A 24,940-nucleotide genomic window follows, 5' to 3' on the forward strand; every position below is an offset into this window, starting at 1 on the left:
TGTTTTCCTCCCCTAAATTCTCAGTGAGATGATTGCCACTCATCACCTGCATGGGACTCACCTGGGGAGCTTATTTCCACGCTTATCACCTGGCTCCATCCCAGACCTGCGGGGTGAATCGCATGAGACTCTGTTTTGCACTTAGGCTTGCGAATGTCTGCCCTAGACTCTGGTCTAACCACAACGAACTTGGCCAGGCTTCCCTTCCCGTTGTTAGTCAGTGTCATGCACTTGTGTGGGATGAATGAAATGTCTCCGCGGCACCATCCACGCCCTAAAACAAATGGCCTGTTCTCCCTGTAGTCTTGGATTCTCCTTCATAACCGCCCCCCTCCCATGTTACAACAGCTTTAGATATGGCTGGCAAAGAGTCTAATCCCCATTCCCAGCTAAAGAAATTGAAAGGAAGGAGAATAAAATAACTCCTGGCCACGGTCAAGGTGAGGCTGGCCTTTCAATTAAAACGGAGGCTTTTTTCACTACAATGTCCTTCCTGCCTTCTGCACAGAGGAGCCCCAGAGTCAAAGGTAAGAACACCACCTCAGGCAGAAATACCAACACCCCCCACCCCCACCTTGGAGCCTTGTTGCAAAAACTGGACACAAAAAGTGGGTCCTTCTCAACTAGAGATCAGCTTGACCTCGTAAGAAAGCTCGAGAAACTTTAATGCAAGGCTCAGTATTTTCACTGATCCTCCTAAAAAGAACGGCCCTGCTTTGGAGCTCCGCGGGGCTTGCTCAGTGCTGAAGTTGCCCCATCGAAGTACCGCCCAGGACAATTGAGACCCCCAGCATACACTGGCTCTTATCTCCAAGCTCCTGGAAGGAACAGAACACACTCCTTCTCTCCCTTCCCAGAAACGACTGTACTTTTCCTGTAGCTCCGCAGTAATTGGCGTGGACTTTTGACATGCTTAATGAGTGCAGTGGCCTCTCGTTCCTGACACCCCCAGCTTTGAGAGGAATAGTTTGGGGTTCATTAGGCATCCCCAGAGGGCGGCAAGGCAGGCAACCCCCCAAATGGTTGGAGGGCAACAAACCAGCCTCTACTGGTGTGCGTGCTGACACAGCCAGCAAGAAACCAAGACAATTGTGTTTTGGGGTTTCCTGAAATTTGTCTTGGCACGCCGGAGATGGATTTTATTTCACGACCACATCCCAAACACTGCTGACATTCAAGTCACAGCAATTTCACACAAAACGACCGAGAAATAAACAGCGCATCAAGCGGTGGTTTCTGATGTTCCCTCCGCCATCCCCCCTACTAAATGTAACACAGCCCTGGAGCGTGTGTGATTGAAAGTGGGAGTCTCCATGTGGGGGCCCGTGTCAGACCTGACGTGCCGTTGGCAACTAGGAGTCTAATTGTGTCAGCATCAGCTCATGGGACTTGGCCTTCATCGCGCTGCTATTTGAGGCCGAACGACTGTCAGCGTGAGCGTTCAGGCACCTTCTGACTCAGGGCAACCGAAGCCAAAGAGCAGAAGAGGTAACCCAGGGCAGTTGACTTTCCTGAGCTGCAAGGGACTCGGGTTTCTAGTTTGTCCTGCGAAGTTGCCAGCGCCCTTATAAACCCCCACCTATGGGGAGACACCTATTTATTTTCCAGGCCTCTGTATTTTGGGTCCTGCTCCGGGGGTAGGCCGACTGCATTGGAGGGGGGTGCTGGGTTTGAGCAGTGAAATCCTGGGTTGCGCCAAGGGGCAGGCCAACGGTGGCTCTCTGAGGGGACTGTTGGGGACGCGCAGCAGGTGGACTGTGAATGTGGCATACCTCCCTGAATGGCCTCTCAGTGGCAGGCGGTCCTGGTGGTTGGAACAGACAGCTGAAGCCATTCTGCCCTGCTGAGGTCTCATTGCTTAAGGCACATAAAGCTCTCCTGGCTTGGGGTTCTCTTTTTTCTTTGTTTTTCTTTCTGCTTTCTTATCCTCTTTTTTTCCTTTGCTATATATTCTTTTTCTCTTCAATCTGTGCTTTTTAAAAACCTACAATATACAGGGAGCAGAGTAGCCATGCCTTTTTGGCCCACCGATGGCATTGAAGGGGGCCCAGGGCCCCACGACATCGTAATCCAAGCACCTATTCCAGAATTCAGCAATGTTTCCCTACCAGGTCAACAGCAGGAAGGCACTACGTGTTGATTCCACTAACTTGGAAACTTAAAGTAGCATCTTTAATCTCTTAATGCAATGATGTCAACCAGTGTGCTGCAAGAATTTTTAAAACATGCAATACCTGATTCTTTAGTCAGGGGTACTGACCTCTTTTCCCTTAGATTGTCAAATTTTTAAAAAAATGACAACAGCCAACCCAACAATTAGCCATCCAGTGTGAATAAATTCAAATTCCAGCTGCTTATTGTCGGATCGGCAACAGATATATTTTTGGTGTGCTACAGAATTTTAGTATAATTAGTTTATGTGTGTCGCGAGATGAAAAAGGTTGATGACCACTGCCTTAATGGACTATAGGCCCTTTGTATTTTTAATCTCTCTACAGATTGAAAAGCCAAGGAATAAAATCTTTCCAGGATGATGCAAAAACATTGGCAAAATAGGAATTAAAACGCACAATCTTGGACACTCTCGCCACCCCAGCAAACAGAGCGTGCTCGTCCCACAACAAGCAAACCTCAACACCCTCCTTTCCAGAAGTGATACGCTTTCCCTGAAGCTCCGTAATGACTGGCGGGGGCTTCTGCGATGCTTCATGGGTGGAGTGAGTCCTCACCAGCCCGCGAATCTTTCCCTCATCTTCCTAAAGTTATAGCAACAGTGCATAGAATGGCCAACGCGTGTCTCGCTTGCGCCGCGGTGAGCTCCTCTCTGGGTTTCCGGTCAGCTACTTCGTAAGGCTACTACTCACTGCCTCATTACTCTGAGGCACGACAGGGATTGGTCGCTTTGTCATGCAGCTAAACTAGTAAGTTGCAGGGCTCGCCCTGCTAGGACTGCAAGCTATTTACCAAGGTGATTACCTGGCATGGGCTATTACTCCTAATGTCTTAAATTCAGGACTTGGGAGTGAGTAAATATGAAGAGGAATCGATGGTCTGGATTATCCAGTTTGAAAGAAAAAAAGCAAATACGGCCAATATTCAGTCTCTCTGAAATTCTTCATTGCGCTTAGGAATGAAAGCCCATAAAGGGACCGCCTGGCATGTATTCGGTACTTTCTCAATGTTAACGGTAGCTAATTTCTCTTTTTACAGTTTTGTCTACAGGACAAGGCAAGACAACCTCACCCAGAACTCCCAGAGAACTCAGAACTCGGGGAGATGGCCTGCTGTGGTCTCTCTTCTACCCTGGGCTCAGATATTCTTACCGACAAGTCCGCCCGGTGGGTCATTTAGACCCTTAGAGTCCAATAGACCCTGAGTAGGGTCTATCGGCCCTGCTTAGAAATTCCAAAGCCAGTTCTCATGCTCCTTCCCCCAACCATCTTCTTTCTTTTCTAAGCAAACATCCCTATTCCTTGCATTATTATTCATAAACACCTCTTTACCTTTGTGGGTGTCCTCTTTATCCAATCTTAAAACTGGACTCTTAAATTTGAACATAATTGTCAAGGCAGAATAGGGGAGAACTATCTATCACTTCCCTTACTGTGGAACTTATACTTTTATTAATGCATCCCAACACTTAATTGCTCTCTTTCTCCTTTTTAAACCTTTGCAGTCATATTGTATTCTCTGTTTTGAATGAATAATAAATTACAAGTCTTAATAAATTTGGTCTTTCCCCTCCGAACTATTTTACAGATATCCTTATCTTATTTTTAATGTGTTGAGGCTTTTTTGGTGCAAATTTTACATTATACTCCACTCACTGTGTACTTGTTTGACTCAACTTCTCATTTCAAATATGCTGAGATGGATCTGGAGTCTAATTGGGTAAACCTGTGCATTCAGTTCTAAAATAATATTGCAGAGGACAGTCTTAAAATTGGGAAGATCCTTAGCGTTGATTTTATCCAGTCCCCTAGATTCACAGACCACAAAGTTCCTAGGATTAGTTTCGGCGAAGACGGACCTGACTCCATATTGGAACTCCTTCCTTCTGAGGTGCCCTCTCTACGCCACGTCCCACCACTGTGCCGCCTGTCTCCAGCGGGCCCAGCCCAGTCTACGGAAGGGGCCCCAAGTCTGTGCAATCACACTATTGTCCAACAAAATGGTTTGCCCGGTAGCACACTTTCTTCAGTGTGGATGAGCGGGCCAGTTGTGTCCCACTGCGCATCAGTAAGGAAAATGGCCAACGGGACACGGCGGAGGAAGGTTCTAGAACCCGCCCTGTTCCTAAGGCCCACCCTCCATTCGTCAGCACCCTGAGGGTGAGTTTCCAAGTGGGCTGCCTGGGAAAGCTGGAGGGAAGCTCTGACTTGTTTCTCTCTGCTGATGCCGGCCCTGACGTTGGACGAGAAAGGTGTGGGGACTAAGAACTGCTCTAAAGGAATGTCCAGCTGTTCGATATCCTGATTAGCACTGTAGTACACGGTCATGCAGGACCTTACAAACACTGTTGGGGTTTCAAAGGATGGTGCTTTCTTAGGATTGGTGGATGTATTTGTTAAGGGCGTGTACTCTTCCCCCATCCTGTTTGTATTGGCAGCACCGCTATGGGCAATTAAGATATGGGAACGTACAGGAATTATAGGAATCTGGATGAGTTGGGAGACCGACGTGTTCTGGAACGGAGCCCCAGATGCTGTGCTCGTTTTAAGAAACCACATCCATTTGGGGGCTGAGCAGCTTTCTGTTCAAGGTCAGGCCACCGTTTGGGAGAGGAAATAAAACCAGGTTTTAAAAGTAAGACTCGCCTTGGCACAACCTGACCACGGCTAAGTACCTGCAAATGTTTGGGTGTGTGTTTCTTTAATTTAATTATCTGAGAGCAGGCTCTAGAGGTGAGCTTCAGGCTTATGATGCTGGGGCCTAGCAGCTCTAAAATGTGTCCATTTTAATCTGCTCTTGGGGACACTGGGACAGAGAACTGACTCAACAGTAACAGCCAGGATGTCCAAAGAATTAATGCAACACGTTCCAATTTATCTGATACCCCAGCAAAGATGGGGGGGGGGTGCTATAATTTTGAGAAAAGAGAATTCTTAAGGGAAAAAAATGAGTTTCTTCTCTTTAGGGAAGCATAAGCTCTATCTTACACCCCCCTCCACTTTCTTGCGAAGCTTTTGGAAGTCTTTGCTAATGACAGGGATCAAACCTCAGGTGGCTTCTGAAGCTTTCTCTGCACTGGCTTCTCTCAGGACAGCCGTGGCGACAGATGAGACACGTGTCTTTCTTTGCTTCCAAGTGCACGGCTCTCCTCCATCTCTCAAGAAGCACTGACCAAGTCCTTGTTAAAGAGGAGCTCTTCCGCTCTGGCCAAATGTGCGCTATGTGCATTTTGGTTCATAGACTCCAGCCAAGCCCTTTGCTTCCTGTTTTTGAAATCTACTGACCATATATGAGTCCTCTTTACTGTAAGAAGGACGATGGGGCAGGGGCATGGCTCAAAGAGGCAAAGACGTCTTCCTCCCCTCATAGCTCTCCCTAATTATGCTCTGGGCCGAACCCCATGCCCATGGCATGGTGGGTGCACAGGGTCTGCGAACTACAGCTTTTAACCTTGCAGAGCACAGAGTCATGGTTTGTTCTCAGGGGCCCTTCCAGGCTGCATTCATTTCTATGAAGAATAACGCTGATGGGGACGGTGCTTGGGGCAGGGAGAGGGCACAGAGACATGAACATCATGGCGTGTCCAGCACCATTGACTACGTCAGAGAAGGATCTCGGGATCCTCCTGAGAGAACTTCATGAGGCTAATCTATACATACGGCTATATCTCTATCCAGTCGACATGGAGTCAGCCTGGTTTCCCCAGCCCGCAGTCAGACCAGCTTTTCTTACAAGTCTAGTGTGAGTGACGAGAGAGAAGTGAAGGACCAAGTGGGAATGGGTCTCGGACCGTGGCCAGGTCGGCTGTGAGGGACACGTGCAGCAGGAGAGGCAGGACCTGGGCTGGTTTCTGTACCTTTCAAACGCTCCCACTACCTCTCGCCTCTAAGCATGACTAGGAAAGGGTGAAGTCGGTAATGCCTTTGAACCCAGCGAGGACTCAATAAATGGAAGGCTCTATTACTAACGCACCGCTGGGAGCAGAGGGGAGCCCGCACGGACTCTCAGAGCCTCGTGCCAGTGAGACTCTCCCAACCAGGAACAAAGGAAGGGTCACGTGTGTCAGATCCGCAGCTGCCCCTGAGACCCTGGGGATGCGAGCTGGCTGTTTGTCTGCTTTACTGCCCAGCGCAGCTCTGAGGTCTGCCTCTGCTCCTCAGTTTATATCCCTCAGGGTCAGGAAGCTGTGGGTGCAGGGGAGCCTGGTCCACTAGGAATGCGTCTTAGAAAACCACCCTCGCAGCCACTGCATTCGCTGACCCATCGGATCACGTGCATAAAGGCCAGGGGTCAAAGGAAACTTCTGGCGCTTTGGCTGTTGAAAGTGCCCACATTCACGTACCACGGACAAAACACTGCCTGGGACGTAATCTCATGTATAACCTTAGTGACACCTCATAGAAACGTTAGCTCGAGTTGCTAACGTTCATTCTGTCCCAACATACACAGCTATTTTAACTCCCTACCTGAAAAAGACGGTCACGTCTAAGCCTATGCAATAATGAATGTCAGGACACAGTCATTAACAATAGGACACGTGCTCCATGCATTCAAAGCACTTACAGGACTTCACTCCTTTTTCCCCCTACTTAAAAAAAAAAAGTCAAGATATTCTGGAAGAAAAGGGGAAAAAGCCTGCAATGACTGTGTATAATTTGTGTAAACTCTCAAGCACCTCGTCTGTACAGCACAGCCACGCTGCCACAGCCTCGCCGGGCACGACAGGCTCCGCGATGTCGGAGTGAAGGAAGAGGGCGATGGGAAGCCAGTCTTGCGTCATGTCACGATTGGGGGGCGGCTCCGAACTGTGCTCCTTTTTTGGTCAGTGCGTGTTTACTTTCTACCGTGTCAGGTGGGAAAATGCAGAGGCAGCAGTTCTCACTCAAAACTGCCTCTCGGGGAAAGTTCTCCAGGAGCATGTGGTTCATTTGGTGGTAGCTTCTAACTCCTTGAAACCTGACTCACGGGGCAAATCCCACGAGTCCTCTGGCACGTGTCAAAACTCTCCAGTAAAAAACTCCCAAACACCGCGGTTAAGCGGATGAATGGCTTACGCAAGGGTAGCCACTTCTTGGGAGGAATTCCTACTTGCTTGCGAAGCCAGGAGAAGCTTGTGTGACACTGAAGGCCTAGGGCATCCCCCCCCTGCCCCAGGCCATCTGGTCTCCCATTGACAGAGAAGGGACCTTTGAAGGGCAGGCACGTCAGCACTCTGGCTCTTGCATTTCAGAATGGCCTTGCGTTTTTTTTAAATATAGACCCATGGTTACAATGAATGATACGATAAGAAAAAAAAAAGGCACGTGCATTCCCATCTTGCATTTGGGTCCCTTTTAAAGATCACTTACAGACCCCAGGGGTTATACACGGAGAAAACAGGGGGTTCAGGTCCTGTCTAAGTGTGGGTGGCCCATGGTCTTCCATTAAAGCTCTGCTTGCACCCCAAATCCCCGCTGCAGCCGTCCTGTACCACGCATGGGCCGAATCTAAAACTCTGAGGCTCCCGCACACGGTGTTCTTTCCTCCTGATTGGGGTCCCTCTTTCCTTGTGCTTTGAATTCTTTGCTGAAACTTTCCCTTATCATCTAGCGTTAAATTCAACAGCCCAATGACTTCCGAGAAGACTCTAAAAACAATTTACTCCATGGCTTGTGCCGGAGGACAACCTCCTCACCCCGTATGCATGTATTCTCAAAAATCGAGATGAGCAATCCAAAGGGAAATGGCCCATCCCGCCTCCATACACAACCTGGGCTTGCAAACGGTGAGAAAGGTGGGCCGGGAGGAAAGCAGAGGTGGTGCCTGAAGAGGCTCTTGGCATGGCCTTGGCCCCAGGACCTGGCCCCGTTAGCTGTGCTTCCCTAATCCGGACTCGGCTCCCTGCCACCTGCCTGCTTCACTTCAGGCTAGCTGCTCCATGCTCTTCCGCCCCAGGGTTTGCAGCGGAGACACACCACCCTCTGCATTCCGTTCCTGTGCCCAAACGCCCCACAGGACACGTGGCTCGGCCGAGCCTGGAGAGGAGGAAACCCGAGTTTCCACGGAGAAATAACCTGACTACCTAATTGAATTTGGAAGAGAAACCACGTGCTTCAGAGGAGTCACCCTATCGCGCTGGCGTCTGGATGAACCAGCGCGCCGGCCCCACCCCCGTGTCTGAACGTGTGCCCAGAAGCAAACTCTGCGCGCAGGGTTTTGTTCTTCTACTGGAAACTGCACTCCACCTTTGCTTTCCTAATGCTCCTCCTTCAGCTAAAAACGCTGTCTGGGATGACAGTCAACCAAAGCATCACCTCCCCAAGCAAAGGAGCCGGTATAAGGGCTCTGGCCAGGGAGGGGCCTCTGGGGGAGAAGGTTTTTCTGTTTTCATTTCCAGCCTCATCAGAGGTCAGCCCTGAGTACATCGGAGTGGGGGTGGGAGGCTGTCTCTGGCTTAATTTCCACACAAATCTTTCCCCCTCAAAAAAAAAAAAAAAAAAAAAAACCTACAGCTATGTTGAGGGTCCTTAGGGCATCCCCATCTTGGGGGGGGCATGAGAGATGACAGCCAGCTTTTACCATCTTCTTTCACTGACCTTGGGGGTCTCCTCACCAGTCACTCCTCAGATCAAGTGACAATAAAAGTAAAATATGAGACATGACACGTGGTTCTCTGGCAACTGCTGATCTCTTCATGTAGAAAATAATTCTCCCAGTCCCAGCCCGCAACCTAGCCCCGGTGTGAGCGGACACACCAATCTCTCTCTCACACAAACACACACACACTCCTAATGACATTATCTCATTTACCAGCTCTGTTTATTGACACAGGGACTTCACTACGGTTGTCTGGAACTCTGCATCAAGCCCTTTCTCTTTCAGGGACAGGACATAGAGCTGTGCTCGTGCACAGGTCTAGGGTTTGGTTTGATTCCGTCATCTTGACGGTGGCGTCAAATGAAGTCGTGGAGCTGACTTTATACTACTTACAACTCACAGGGATCTAGGGTCTGGGACTCAGCAGCCCCAGACTCTATTCCCCCAGTGGGGCCCCTTCAAACTGGCCTTGGGCAAAAACCTCTTAATCCCTTCAAGCCTCAGTTTCCCTGTTTGTAACATGTGAATGGCAGCCGCCTTGCAGGCTGGTGGGGAAGGTGAGAAGCAACACCTGGGCTCCTCGGGGCCTTGACTTGGCCACTCTCATCCCTTCTTCAGTCCAGTTTTCCTAAAGTGAAAGTCAAGGACTGTGGGCAGTCCACCTAACTCCCCAAACTGCCTTTTTCCATCGACCAAGTGGGGACGGTGCAGTCCCCACTTGCGGAGCAGTGAAGATAAAACAGGTACACAGGAGCCTCCCGGCGCATGGCCCACGGTAAGCACCCCAACACATGAGCTCTCTTACTTTTTCCCGAGATTCCCAGCTGCCAGCCAAAGGGTTTGTTTCTGGCAAATCTTTGTTCACCTTCCCTGCTGCCTGCCCACTCAGGGGTCCCTCTGAACACGCAGCTCCCCCCCCCCCAGCAGCCCGACCCACCCCCACTCCACTCAGCTCTGCTCTTCATCTCCAGATGAAGCAAAAATCTGGTAAATATTACACTTACAAGGTAACAGGTCTGGAATGCTTGGCATCTCAGGCGGAGCTCAGCTGCTTCTTGGCACACAGACACGCACACACAGCAGCCCAGGGCCAAACGACATTTGGCCGCGTCGTGCAATTGGAATCAAGATATTAAAAATCCTACGGCTCTAGAGACGTTTGTACTGCTTGCTAATCAAAGGGGATCCATTTTTTTAAAGGCCAACTAAAGAGAACATGGAGTGCTGATGGGTCTTTTTGGGTCAGACCCGTGTGTACACACACTGCATCGGTCCCCAATATGTAAATGAGGTACATGGTAAGGCCTGGCGGGCTCCACTTCCAGAGTGGACTGCTTTGCCCTCCAACAGACGGACATCAGCAGTGTTATTCCACAGTCTGTGTCCTTTAATTACGACACCGCGCTGCTGCGGTTTGGATCCCAGGACGGGTGATGGACATGCGCTTCCAACCAGTGAGGAAGTGTTGTGAGGACACTGGCAGCCTGGGCGGGCGCATGCCCCTGTCTCTGCCCAGGCATAGCCATTGATCTTGGGCAAGTTATTCACCTCCCTCTGTGCCTTGGTGTTTTGATATGCGGATTAGAGGAAACAGCAGTCTCTCCCAACTGGTACCAGGATGAATGGCTCAGTGTCTGTAACGCACTGAGAACAATTGGAGTAGAAGAAGCGCTGCATTAGAGGAAGTGATTAATATCATTACTGTTGTCAGTGTTATTGTCACTAGTGAGTAAGGGTGAATAAAGGGAAGTAGATATAGGCCCTTAGCAAAGTGTCACTTGTCCCTTAAATAAGTAAACGGAGTTAAGCACAGTGGGGTCATTTAGGCCCACCTTTGCCTAGTAACTAAACGCAAGTAGAGAAAATGATACAATTGGGTTATAGCACAGCCAGTGACCTAAATGTTGCCCTTCAAGGATTTAGATGTCGGGACAGAACTCAGTCTCCGTCACAAGCAAAGGAAGAGGACCTGGTTTTCAGTGGGCTCCGTCTCGTCTTACAGAGAGCTAACCTCAGACCTTGTGAGCAAAACTTCCCGGGCAACCCCAAGAAAGATGACGCGGCTGAGTTCGAGCATCAGGAAAGACCCAAGTTTCAACACGAAATAAAGAATAAAGAAGAGAGAATAAAGAATTTCCCTAAGAATAAAGAAGAGAGGGCACATTCTCTCGGTCTGCTTTTACAATGTAGGGTCCTAGGGAGGCCGGGTCTCCCCTGTGAGTGACGGAAGGTCCTGTTTCAAGGATGCTGGGAATGACAGCTACAGCCGGCAGACAGACACCCATGTGGCTTCACTGGCCGGGACGGCGCTGTTCAAGGGGCCACAGGCCCTAACAGCATGCAGGTAAGGGCCATCTCTGTGGCCTTTTCACACCTGTTTTTGTCTTCCGCTCCCGTCCTCTCCTTCCTCTGGGCTCCCTGAGCCTTCCCTGCGCATTCGGCACCCATGCGGTTCCCCAAGTCCCTTCTGTGTAAGAAAAAGAAAGAAACACTACAACCTGCAGAACAAATTAAAACCGAGGAGGGGGCTAGCTCTTGGGGGACCCTCATCTTGGGGTTCATTTCACAGAGGCTACAGGAAGGATCCAGAGTGACAGTAGTGAGAGAGAAAGATTCTGTACTCAGGAAGTACTTGGGGACCTCAAGCTGCAACCTTAGGAGGCATCTCTCCTGCATACCCTTGACATTGGGCAGAGTTCCTCCCCACCCACAGCCACCCAAGCTACAGGACTGGGCTGGGCTTGCCAGGCGTCAGGAGTGGGACAAGCTCCGCAGCACGCGGGACAGGCAGATAGCACCAGGGCAGGACTGGTGCTCGCTGCCTTCAGATTCCCTGAATCTGAAGTCCATTAGGAGAAGGAGCCCCGAACGGAATGAGTCACCCTGCTGGTCTGGGAGTGGGGTGGGGAGGGGGGATGTCCTTGTGGTTACCCACACTTGCTGGGGGGGGGGAGCATTTATTTGATCGCAGTTGCATTGAAAGAGACATGACTCAGACGTACGGAATCCGAAGCCACATAAAACACTGGGTACTAATGGGATTTCAATGCGTGCGACTGTCGTGAACTGTACCGTGAGATGGGAAGAGCTTGGTATAAATGCAGATGTTACTTGCTCCGGTCCTTTCTCAGCTGAGGAAGAGGTACGAGAGGGACCATGTCTCTGAAAAGTCTGTTTCGTCAACCAGCCACCTGGCCTTTGCCTTCCCATTGTCCTTTACTTGTAAATATCATCCAGCGATTCTTTTAAATTATTATTCTGCTTTGTGTAGGGTAGTCAGTTTACAAACGGGTCTTCACAAATACACTGTGAACTACTTGAGGGCAGGTATACATAATTATAACAACAAAAAGAATAAAAGTAACAAAGGCTATAGTGCTAGTTGTGAGGGGCGTACCATGGGTCATGTACGCCCTGGAGTTATCCCACTTTGGGAGAAGGTGAGAAACTGAGGCTTAAAGCAGGAATGTGGCCCGCCCTGGCTGGGTAGCTCAGTGGGTTAGAGCGCCAGCCCACTATACCGAGGTCGCAGTCTCAGGTCCCTGGTCAGGGCATGTAGAGACTCAACCAAGGAATGCATAAATAAGTGGAACAACAAACTGATGTTTCTCTCTCTCTATTCAATAAATAAAAATTTAAAAAGGGAACGAGCCCAATCCGGTATTATGTGACTGGACACGGCGGGGCCTCCACTTGAACCTGGGTGTGTGGTCCCCGTGACTCCCCCGGGCAATCTGTGCTGCGCCTCCAGGAGGGAGCCATCCCTACCTGTCTCACTGTCTAGCCACCTGTGTGATTCAGGCACCAAGCCCTGGAGGCGATGCATCTTCAGTGGGTGTTCACTGAATTAAACAGAATAAAACAAAAATTCCCACATGACTGTTTTCAGGGACATTCCCAGCAGGGCTTGAAGTAAAATAAGGAGGTGGAGTGAGGTATCACTGCTTTGAAGAAATAGTTGCTAACGCGGCTAGTCTCTTTGGGCGAGTTCTGCAAGTGGTAAGCCCTCCTTGCTAAGACAAAGGTCATTCGGTCTTATTTACTTCTACTGATTTTTAAACACCATCTCTGATACTATTTTCCTCTTACAGAAGTTGGCACCACTTTTAATTTTTCTCCTAGACTTTAAGAACTTATCACTTGCTTTATTTCAGTGTATGCCAACCTGATATTTAAAACATGAGGTGCAATTTCTGGCTCTCAAAATAGAAAAACCAAAAGGTGAAAGGCCTCACTGATCACCTTGAAGGGAATGAATGAAGAATGAATGAATAAACGAGTGAGCTTATTCAGTCCCTACCATATGCAAGGCATTTCTGTGTATTAGATAATTCCTTCTTTTAAAGGGCCACTAAGAGGCAGATTTTAAAAACTAACTCCCACGTCAGAGAAGAGTCCAGTGCAGTTCCGAGAGGGGATGGCCTCGCCCAGTGTTCCCCAGCCGGGGTTTTACCCAGGTCTGCTTTGTGCAAAGCCCGAGTCTTCTCTCTTCTGTATCACAGACTAAGTGTCACACTCAGAGTCATCTTTGGCTCATGGGTGAGTCACCGTCTTGGCTTCTCAATCGTAGGTTGGGATCAAAACAGCCAAATGTTGACATCTTCGCAGAGTTGAAAGAGAGGGACCACCGTCTCCTCTAACAAGGCGACAGACGCAGAGAGGCCCAGTATACGGACCCGTCCGTCTAGACGGGTGACTACACGGGGTCCCTCCAGGGTTAGCCTTGAATTTCCTCTGCTCAGCCTGTTGGATACTTAGCAATAAAAAAAAAAATTTGCTTAAAGGCTGCAGTACGAATGCAACCCCTCCTACACGACCCAGAGAGCATTTAAAAGTCATCTGGCTGCGGCCTGCACGTGTTTCAAGTTTCAAGCAGAAATGAAACTGAAATAAGAAGAGCCCTAAAAACACTGGCATTGTCTGCCTAAGGACGCGAGAACACAAGCCTCACTGTCCCTTTATGACTCTGGTGACAGCGGCTTGAACTCCCAGAGGGGGCAGGGTCTAGTCCAGGTGTCCCTGCAGGACAAGAACAGGTCAACACTGGGCTTTTCTGTCTCACAGGCTGAATAGGTACCTTCTCTCCTGCCTTTCCTGTGCCCTGGGAACTTTGAACTCCTCCTAAGTGATCCTGTGAAAAATGCTACTGGGAGTGAAGAAAAAGTCAGTAGCCTTCAATAAGGCTGAAAGTTAGAAAACAGGGGGATGAGAAGATTTTTTTTAAAAGGCTATTTGTACTGCTATGCTTCATGTAGACAAAGTTCCCCCAGGTAGGCGTTCTGGAGGTGGCCCCCTGGAGAAACTGGGGGATGCCAATGGACGGAGACTTCTCTCATTTCCCCAAATGTCCTTAGCAATATACAAAGCACTATTTCTGTTCCGGTCTCTGTTTGCAAAATTCATTCTCTCCTTCCTTTAGCGAATATTTATTGGGTGCCCGAATCATTTCTTCATATGCACAGGGACAGAGAGGACTGCCTAGAGCTGGAGATGGGATTTCTTAGGGTTTCATTAGGATTTTATGTTGCACACTCCAGCGATTACCCAGGCCCGGTAAGAGAACGACTGTACAAATGCACCATGCCTCATACCCCTCCAGGTAAGAAGAAACCATTTCCACTCAAGAGGGGAAACACAGAGAACNCTGGGGGATGCCAATGGACGGAGACTTCTCTCATTTCCCCAAATGTCCTTAGCAATATACAAAGCACTATTTCTGTTCCGGTCTCTGTTTGCAAAATTCATTCTCTCCTTCCTTTAGCGAATATTTATTGGGTGCCCGAATCATTTCTTCATATGCACAGGGACAGAGAGGACTGCCTAGAGCTGGAGATGGGATTTCTTAGGGTTTCATTAGGATTTTATGTTGCACACTCCAGCGATTACCCAGGCCCGGTAAGAGAATGACTGTACAAATGCACCATGCCTCATACCCCTCCAGGTAAGAAGAAACCATTTCCACTCAAGAGGGGAACACAGGGAACAGAGAGGTGAGCGAATGCTGGAAGCCACTGAGTAATTTCAACACCAACATCCAAGCCCCTGGGTTCTGCCACCTGCTTTGGACTTTCCTAGGGTAACAGGAAAGAAATACTGAATTTAAAAAAGAAAAACAAAGGCATCTAAACATCTCCCCCCACCTTTTTCAGAAAAGAAGGATTTCCTAATAATCTAGGTTAGCGATTTCAATCTTTTTTCATCTCATGGCATGCAATGATTGATTACTAAAATTCTGTGGAACACCAGAAAATATATTATATTTTATTGTCAATCTGACAAAAAATTGTACAAGTTTGATTCATTCACACCAGATGGCTATTGCTATGTTGGCTCTTGTTATTTTTTTAATTTGACAATCTAAGGGAGAAGAGGTCAGTGCCCCTGACTAAATAAATAGGTATGGCACGTTTTGAAATTTCTCGCAGCACACCGGTTGAAAATTGCTAATCTAGATACATATTCTTCTCACTCAGTGGATTCTCCTTTTCTGATGCTCATCCTTTCATCCCAAACATTCTTATTTGTATTGAAGTTTATCATCTTAGGGAAGTGATGGATAGGATGAGCTTCGGAGTCCGGCAGACCAAGTTCAAGGTCTGTATCTACCACTTACTGGCTGTGTGACTATGGGAAAATTACGTGGCATCTGTGAATCTTGGTTTCCTTATCTACAAAACTGACAACAAGGACAACAGAGTTTATCTTACAGGGATACTGTGCAGATTAGCACAGTGCCTAAATGTAAGTATTCAGTGACTGAGGGCCATCACTATCATATTCTCCATTTTATTCCCAGACAGAATCTGCGCCTTTTCATCCCTCAACACTCCCACCCAAATATGTGCCTTTGCTTTACAAAGAAGTTCACTCAGATTATGACATGGACAGCTGGACAAAAAGAACACATCAGTTTTAGCAAAAGCTATGCAGACCCTCCAAAGAGAGGTTCTCGATGCTGGCTACACATTAGAGTCACCAGGGGGGCTTTTTTAAACTAAACAGGGCAGCCTCTGCTCTGGACCACCTGGGTCAGACTTCGGGGAGGTGGACCCCAGCGTATTCTCATGCACAGCAAGGCCGGGAATCTCCGGGCTGCAGCTGCCAGACAGAGGCTACAGCCCTGAGGACCAGCGCTCCCAACAAAGCACCAGCATGCTTCGCTACCTGAACCCCAAGTCCAAGTGCTGGCCACAGCACTGCAGAGTACACAGTCCTTGACGCCATGGGGGCCACGGGCTCCCAGGGAGCTGCCCTCCCCCGCCCCTCACTGTGGGCAATGACGAGGTAAGTAGCAGCTTGGAGAAAAGCAGTGCCGCCCAGGAATATAAGGAAGCAACCCCTGCCGCGGTTGTGAATACAGATCAGTCAGCTCCACTTCAGAGCAACGACATGGTCCAACCGAATATTACAAAAATATGGTCTGACCATTTCCATTTCAGAAGGATCCAAAACCAATGTCGACTCCAGAGACAAAAGCTTCGGTGGACAACGTTCCTGTGCAACAGAACAGCTTTCAGGAGGTGCGTGATAGGCACAATGGGGCAATTCAGAAATACAGATGTCCAGCCACGTGCAAAACAATGCTTCTATTTTTTTCTGCTCTCTCTCTCACCGCTGACCCCCAAGAGCAGGATGCAGAATCCCAGCATCTGCTGCTACTAAGAACAGTCTGTGGAGGTGATTATGAAATGTGCAAGCACCATGCGTGCTCAGGGGCTGTCGGTGTGGACGGATGGCTGTGACTGTGTTGGAGTCACACAGAGATGCCCCATGTCAGGCGGGGTTATCCCTGAGTTTGCTCACTGGACACAGCAGGAAGGAGCAGAGGTCTAAGCAATCTACTGATAAGGTCAATGTGGGGACACCCAGGTTCAGGTCAGACAGGATTCTAGAGAAGCACACAGTACACAATGTTTAAATAGTCACATTGGCATGGAACTGACTCACCTAAGAAATAGGAAGGCCATGCTGCTATTTGCTCCCAGAGAACAGTTAAGCACTACAGACTTAAACGCCCATGCAGACTTATCCTAGACCCTTGCTGCTTCCTCAGCCTGGGTCCCTGAAGGAAGAGGGCATGGAGCAGTGCCCCAGCCAACCCTCAATGCACGTAACAGCAGTGAGAGATCAACCTCTGTGATAGGCCGTTGAGATGAACAGAAGAGTTCCTAGAGTGACCTTGACCTTGTATAAGAATGTTATATCCCACAGAGTCTCATTATGTCACAGCACCTCACGGCAGAATGGATTTCACACGCAACAGGCTCATTACACCTTCGGAATGCAACCACTTTGAATAACTAACCCTCGATATCACAGCTGGGCCCTGTCCTGCAGTCTCAGTATTTCCAAGCAGGGCTTCTGAAGGAGCACATCAATTTTTACAAAGACTACACTGAGTGTTTCCAGTGTTTCACGGTCCATCGAGAGGGCGGTCATGCGGGCTCACAGGGAAAGAGGACAAATACGAAAGTGCAAGCTCTCTCCTCCCAGAAAACAGAAGTGGCTTCCCACTGCGGCTTAACTGCAGCTTTAATGGTCGTCTTTCAAGTAGCAAATATCACCTCCTCCAAGAAGTCTTCCCTGATCTCTCTAGACCAAAGTAAGCAATTCTTCTGACCTCTCAGATGCCTGCCTTATAACCAGCCACATGATATTAGCTTCTTGGTCTTGCTTGGCCGGTTTGGTCTCTTGACCTCCTCACTAGGTTGCGGGCTCCTGCAGACAGGGTCTACCCTATATTCCCCATCTACGGGCACCCAGTTCAACACTAGGCAACCAGTATTGTACTCTCAGTGGGTATCTCTGGCCCAGATGGATGAAGGAATGATATCCACTTCCCAGGGCAAAGCCTTGATGTTCAAAACCCAAAAATTAGAAAGCAAACCCTGGTCCAACAGAAATGCTTTTTGACTGATAAGAGACATAGTTTTGCAAATTCCTTGGCTTATGACTTCATTTCAAAGTTCAGGCGAAGGCACGAAGAACAGCTGCATAGATCCAAAGGCCTTTGTGAGCCCAGCTGTCTACTTCCCACACGGAAAGGTAGTCTGTCCTTCTCCCAAGCCAATGCATGGTCGCCTATTGGTTTGGTGCCCTGTGTCCCTGGCCACCAAGTCGAGGATGGCTGTGCCTAGGCGTGACAGCAAGGACGAACTCCAACAGCTGTCATGCCACACTTGTCAGCACAAGGGGGGAGACCCGAAAGGCTATTTTCACCCACAGAAGGGTACAAAGATAGCTTCTTTTCCAGAAGGGAAGAGGGTGGGTTTCCAATAACTCGGGAGTTTTCTATCTACAGAAGCCACGGTTGCCTGGCATTCAAATTATTTGCTAAAGAAAGAACTCAGGACGAGCGAACGCTGTTGGAAACTCCTGGTGAAGCACAGTTGCACCTGGAAACACAGCTGCGAAGAGCCACCCCAGGTGTTGCGAAGATGCCTGGGCTTTCGGCTGCTGCCTTGCTCCCTGTGGGCACTAGGCTCCCCTCCATTTCACAGCTGCGGGAACTCCTGGCTCAACACCACCCTGCTCCCCATCTCACCAAAGGAAAAGTCCCAGACTCGACAGTGGCCCGCACGGCCCCGCAGGAGCTGTCCACAGTGATTTCTCTAACCTCATCTCCCTCGACGCTTCTGTTAGCCCTGGCACCCGTGAACCCTGGCACCAGCTGGCCCCCTCTGCCAGAAATGCTCTTCCCCAGATTGCCCAGCCTGTCCTCTGACGTCAAGTCTCCGCTCAGATGCCACCTTCTGGTGACCTACCACGCCAGCTCACTCAACATTGCGAATCGTCTCCCCTCCCCCCAACCCAGCTCTACTCTTCCCCGGAACAGCTATCAGATTCTACTATTCTCAGTCTCATTAATTGTCTCTCTTCTTCCTCCAGGATGTGAGGCTGCCCGAGGGCAAAGTTGGTAACTGTTTTATCCATGGACGGTATCACCGGTGCCCAGCCTGGCACCTAACACATAGCAGACACTCCGTAAGTCCTGTTGAATGAGCTAAACTATTGTAAGCATGTTTTCTCTTTCTCTTTGTCTTCCCACGAGCTCTGTCTACATTTGGCATTTATCTTAAAAACCTATGTTTGGCCCTGGCTCGTGTGGCTCAGTGGACTGAGTACCGGCCTGCAAACCCAAGTGTCGCCTGTTGGATTCCCGGTCAGGGCACACGCCTGAGTTGCAGGCCAGGTCCCCAGTAGGGGGCGTGTGAGAGGCAACCCCACACACAGATGTTTCTCTCCCTCTCCCCCTCACTCCCTCTCTAAAAATAAATAAATAAATAAAATCTGAAAAGAAAACCCCTACGTTCGTAGTTAATGTAGACATTTTCACTGAAGGCTTGTTGGGCAGCAGAATTAACACCACCCATCCTTTTCCTACTGCAGTAGCCACGTGGGCTGCTCCGTGATACAGACCCCGTGGGAGTGGATATTTCTCTAATAGCCCGATGGCCCAAAACACTAGAGTAGTTACAGAACGTCCACACTGGGTGCTTGGGTTCAAAATGCTGCGTGGTTCCAACACAGCATTGGACAAGCAGGAGGGATGCAGTCGCACAAAGAAGATACCGAGTAATTTATCCCTGACTCTTTGCCTGAAGAGCTGGGTCAGGTTTTTCACCTGCTCTAAGGCTCTGGCAGAGAAAAACACTGTTTGGAAAGCGAAAGCTACAGTTACTCAAAGCGGAGTTTGGCTCAGAGAGCAGAGTTTACATTCCATTGTTGGCTAGATCCTTACGCCGCGGAATGTCCCAGAACAGGGCTCAGGCTGTGGAGAGGTCAGCTGTGCTCTGACCAAACGCCACCTTGGGGCGTAGAACGCTCTCCACTGACTTACGCATTAAAAGGTTCATGTCACTTAGACTAGACATCAGTTTTGAAAATCTCATGCCACCGTTGCCCAGTGGAAGGCCCTTGGGTGGAAGAATTCACTCCCCCATGTAACTTTCAAACTAGCCATCCAACCTTCCCTCTCTGCACACATTTGCGTGTAATTTAATGCCATGCACACTCGACTCGTTGTCCCCTCTGGGGTGAAGAGGTATGACATGTGTGACTAGCAAGTCTACCTTGCTCTCTGCACACATTTGGGGACGTGCACAGTCCCAGGTGGAACATGGCTATACTGGGAATTCAGGGTCCTGCTCTCTCAGGACCAGCTGATGGAACAGAGACCCCCCTGAACCCTTCTGTGTCGGGGGACTACTGTGGACAGAGCCCCTCCGTCAGAGCAGCCCATGCCTGCCCAGCACAGCGGCGAACTGCAGTGACCTGGGAATGAATGGCAGGGCCAGTCAAATATGCAGATCCCTGGGCTCCGCCCACCCCAGCCCGCTGCCGCGAAGCTCAGGGACAGGCCAGGGAATCTGCTTCCTGCCCTTGAAGAAGCGCCATCCTTAAATCTTCCCCAAGCCACTTAACGCCTCTTGCTCAGCAAATACCTGAACGACACACCCACACACAAACCTGAGATCCCTTGCATGACTCTAAATCCATTCATTCATGGACAGACTCTTCTGCTGTGTATCTTCTGGATTTTTATAGTGTATTAGAAAAACTCTCAGGCAGACTAACTCCATCCTAATCAATATTTGGGGTGGAAGGGGAAAACGGCTTCACAAAGAGAGAAATGATTTAGCAGCTACGTGGTGTCTGAGCGGCAAGAACGACTTCACCTCCCAGAGGGTTTTTATTGAAGCCAATGGAGACCAGAGCCCCCAGTTCCGTCACCGGGGTCAGGACAGCCATTGTCGACTGCACCCAGGTCACGGTGGACGAGACAAGCAAGAGGCGCCACAGGCCCCAGCTCCCTCCAGCCGCTCCCGACGTCTCCTTGGAACGGAGGCGAGGTTCACGCCAGGTGACAGGGATGGCCCTGGAGCTGCTTGGCACAGCAGGCCTCTGCTCAGCATGGAGAAATTCACCCCGACCCTGGCTGCGTGCCGCCTGGCATCCGCTCACTTACATTTTTACTCAATTACTATTTCTAAGAACATAGACAAAAAAAAAAATGCGGAGCCCCACTGCTCGGCAGTCTCGCATGGAAGGTCTGGGAGGGGTTGGCAGGGTGTTCCCCACAGGCCTGGAAGTGGGGCCTGGAGCAAGGTGGGTTTCCAGTGTTTCCTCATCCAAGAGAGAGGGATGCTTGCAGCCACTGAAATGGTCGAGAGTAACCCCAAGTGAGGGGTGTTTGAGAGGCAAAACCACGCAGAGAGCCGGGGTTGGCCTCTGCATGTGTTTACTATGGGAGGTGGACCTGGAAAGGACGTCGGTGCAAAGTAGCAGGGAAGAAAAAATGTAACAACGAGGGACAGGATTCCCAAGGAAAAGCAAAAGGAAGAGAAAAAAAGTCTGGGGCCTGGGCAGCGTGGTGGCGAACATGAAGGCCAGACCAGAATTCGGGGCTCGGCCCAGCCACCAGTGAGCTCCGTGAGCGAGGACCAGGCCTCTCCCTCCCCAGGGCATGGTTTCCTGAGAAGTGCCAACTGTCCTGGCCCCTCCCTCCCAACGGACCCGCCATGTGGGGAGGACCAGGAGGAGGAGTGTTAAGTGACAGGGACGTTGAGGATGTTCAACAAATGTTTCCCTTCTGTCATTCTCTCCCTTGTCCTTTTCCAAAAAGCTACTGGGGGAAAAAAATCAGACAATTAACTCCTTGGTTAAGACAGTGAAATAAAATACACATTTAGAGACTGACTATAAGCATGAATGAAACCTGCTTGGATGAAACCAAATACAATTCCCTGTATTCCCAGGGCGGCTTCTAGTGAGGTACTCTACGGCTTTCCGGATGAAAATGAATGTATATCTCAATAGAATCAGTGCTTTCTGAGGAAGCCCCAGCGTAGGCCACTGCACATAAACCATTTTATTCCTTGATTCCTAAGAAGCAAGGTTAAGCACGATCCATTACAGACCAGGTGGTACCAGCGAATCAGACATCTCTGAGGGCAATACAAAGCATGTCTTTTGTCCTATCTGGGACCTTTGCCCACACTTCGAATTAGTATAATCCAGACCTCTCGGGGCCTCGAAAATTCAGAGCAAACCAGTGCCAGGGTTGGAGGCCCACTTCCTCTCTTCCTAGGCCTGGGCCAGGGACAGCTTGGGCCCCTGAGTTCTTCAGTGTCCAGAACATCTAAATCCTGCTCTTGGCAGTGGCTTCATTGCCCAGCATACAGTAGGTGCTCAATAAAAGCCAGCTAAATTGATTGATGCTCCAAAGCAGAGTGAGACCTCTGGCTTTGGTGCCCCCCAGCCTGGCAGGTGGCACTGGCTCTGAGGGTCAGGGCTGAGTGGTGCGAGCATGTGGAAAGTGCCCAGGTCCAGTCGGCTGGAGTCGTGTCCCCAGGACAACCCATTTTCTCATGCAACCCAGAAACGACAACATGAAAGTCACAAATAATGGCATCGGCATAACTCTCCCACAAGCCTCCCTCTAGAACTTCCAAGCACAGAAAAAAAATCTCTCTTCATTAATTAGGCAAGTACTATGTGCCAGAAATATGGACATAGATACAAATCAGATATTTTTTTAAAAAGGAAAAAAACAGAAAAGACCCTTGACCTTCTGGCCATATGGTTCAGCCCACCAGGGAGTATGCTCCATGGGGGTCAGAGAGCAGTATTTCCAGTCCCTTTAACCCCGAGGACACATCTCTCAGACACCCCGCAATCCATCCTGCCACTTACACCCATGTAGCCATCCCATCATTTCAAAGCTACTCGTGAGCGTTTCCCATAGACACAGCCACCTAAAAAAGTTAGGGGCCCCTGTGTGCCAGGCTGCGTTTCGGGATTGCACTGCCCCGCTCACCGCCTCCCCGCAGGACACAAACAGGACAGAGAGAGCCGGTATCACTACGTCAAATGAGTAGAAAGCAGACGAGAGTACTCACCAAGGTACCCACAGAGCACCTGGGACTGTCTGGAACACAAGCTGCCCACTGAGCCAGAGGGTGTTGTAACAACTGGGCAGACAGCTAGGAGTTTTAAAAAGCACAGTCATTAGCTGTTTTACTGACGACACGCCTCGCACAGAGCTACACAACGATTCAAAGCGGGAGAGGGACGCAATGCACATCCTGACCATCTTCCCCCAGGGATGTCCGGTCCCTGCTACTCGGGGGCTGGGGGATTAGACACTGCCAATCTATGGGGGTGTTCTGGATTCGGGTCCCAGGCTTTTGGCACCCCCTGAACCAGCGGTCGGACTCCTGGATTCACGTTTCCCTCTCACACGGTCTAGTGTTAAAATAACAATACACAATTTATACACCGAAATGTGCAAATAAATACCTTGACTTCTATTAAAGATGAATAGGAACGGCCTTGACCTCCTTTGACAAAAGGCAGCCTACCCGTTAGGAAGACAAGGTCTGTTTTTCATTTGGTTGGCCTAGGTTGGGGGTTTCTTAAAACCGCCTGTCATCATTTCTCACCCGCGTGTGAAAGCTCCCACTGGAGTGAGTTGAAGACACAAGCGTACACTGGCCTGGGGTTGCCGAGCCCCAGCTGAAATGTTTAGGGCTCCTTGGATGGGATAAAACCCATCTCCCATCGTCATTATTACGGCCTGAGGTTTGGGACTTCGCTTCCTTTACAGTAACAGCAGCTACATCCTGCACAGGCCCACTGTACTGTTATTTAAAAATTAGACCAAAAATGGAAGAGGAAGCCCTGCTAGGGGTCCCAAGGCTGTCCGGTTGTTGGGAGAGTCAATTAACTGTAAACGCAGCACTTTTGCGTGAGATGTGGAGTGCAGACCCTGCTTTGTCACCGATTTCCTGGGACGAGTGCCCTGAGGTGCCCAGGCCCGTTTCTATAAAATGAAGTGGACATAATACAGCCCTGAGGGTTATTCGAAGCTTGAGACGAGACTGGCAAACAGAACATCACCGAAGGATGTAACACATGAGTTTCCTAACTGAGTGGATGGAAGCCTCCCGGACTGGCCTCTGTCCTGGCTCCTGACACAGACGGAGCGTCCATCCACGCACCTGCCCTTCGCCTGGGGCGTGCCTTCTAGAACAGGGGTCCCCAAACCCGGGGCCACCTGGTCGGGGTCTGCTAGAAACCAGGCCGCACAGCAGGAGGTGAGCTTGAACGTAATGCATTTGAATCATGCTGAAACCAAGCCCCCAGTCCCAGTCTGTGGAAAACTGTCATCTACGAAACCCATCCCTGGTGCAAAAAAGGTTGGGGACTGCTGCTCTGGAAACCACACCATCCTATCTGACCTGAACACTACTTCTAACAAAAGCCTTATGGATCCCCCCGTCCTGTTTCTCCTAGACTTGTCCCTCTGTTCTCCCAAATTTAAAATAGATCGGGCCTTGGCTGGTGTAGCTCAGTGGATTGAGCACAGGCCTCCAAACCAGAGGATTGCGGTTCGATTCCCAGGCAGGGCACATGCCTGGGTTGCAGGCCAGTTCACAGAAGGGGACCCACAAGAGGCAACCATACACTGATATTTCTCTCCCTCTATCCTTCCCTTCCCCTCTAAAGATAAATAAATAAAATATTTTTAAAAAGAGTTTTAAAATAGATCGGAAAGACTTCTTCCATCCCCTATAACTTACCGTCGCCAGCATTCAGCCCACTGACAAGATCTCAGTGACCTGTTTTCACACCTGTGTGGACCACACCTCCCTGTGAACCCTCTCTGATGGAGACACGGGACCCTAGGTAACCCACGTGGCATGGCGGGGCCCACACCTGGGTTTCCACGGCACATTGCTGCCACGTGGGCTCCACGGGCGGTTGCCAGTGGCCACCTGTGCACATGTCCTCACCAATGAGCAAACACGCTGTTTATTTTTAGAGCCTTCCCCGTGGTCTCCCGGGAAGAAAATTCCCTCAGATTACCAGTCGGCAAGGACTGGAAGCTACGCTGGGCAGGAACAGGTTAGCACAAGAATGGCAAGTCAAAGTTTTCTCCCTTGCGTCTGACCTCTAAAAAGAGATGCCGAAAATTGCCTTCCATAAAAAAAACTTGGTATCACCCAAGAAAGGCAGTGTAGACTTTCTCTCCCAACTAGTGCCCCAGGCATTTCTTGGGGTGGGGGTGGGGGGGCATTTAACTCCTTTTCCTGGGAAACAGCAGCACTGTCTTCAGGCCAGTGGCTGTTACGGGACAGCCTTGAACTTGTCCCTGGTCAACCGGGTCCTAGATCCTTGAACTTGTCCC

At 49.8% G+C, this 24,940-nt stretch overlaps 1 protein-coding gene across 3 annotated transcripts in view; it reads right to left on the reverse strand.

The window, feature by feature from the left end:
* TGFB2 (transforming growth factor beta 2) overlaps positions 1-24,940 on the reverse strand; it is a 65,719-nt gene that overhangs the window by 28,022 nt on the left and 12,757 nt on the right. For 2 of the 3 annotated variants that reach the window (XM_037069390.1, XM_037069387.1), the window contains exon 2: positions 22,650-22,733. The exons of the other annotated variant lie outside the window; for it this stretch is intronic. In XM_037069390.1, the coding sequence (XP_036925285.1) occupies positions 22,650-22,733 (84 nt within the window). The remainder of the gene's footprint in view (positions 1-22,649; positions 22,734-24,940) is intronic. 3 annotated transcript variants of the gene reach the window in all.

Source organism: Sturnira hondurensis, unplaced genomic scaffold (genome assembly GCF_014824575.4).
Source record: "Sturnira hondurensis isolate 20B ecotype Veracruz unplaced genomic scaffold, ASM1482457v3 Scaffold0018525, whole genome shotgun sequence".
In the NCBI taxonomy this organism is placed as follows: Eukaryota; Metazoa; Chordata; class Mammalia; order Chiroptera; family Phyllostomidae; genus Sturnira; species Sturnira hondurensis.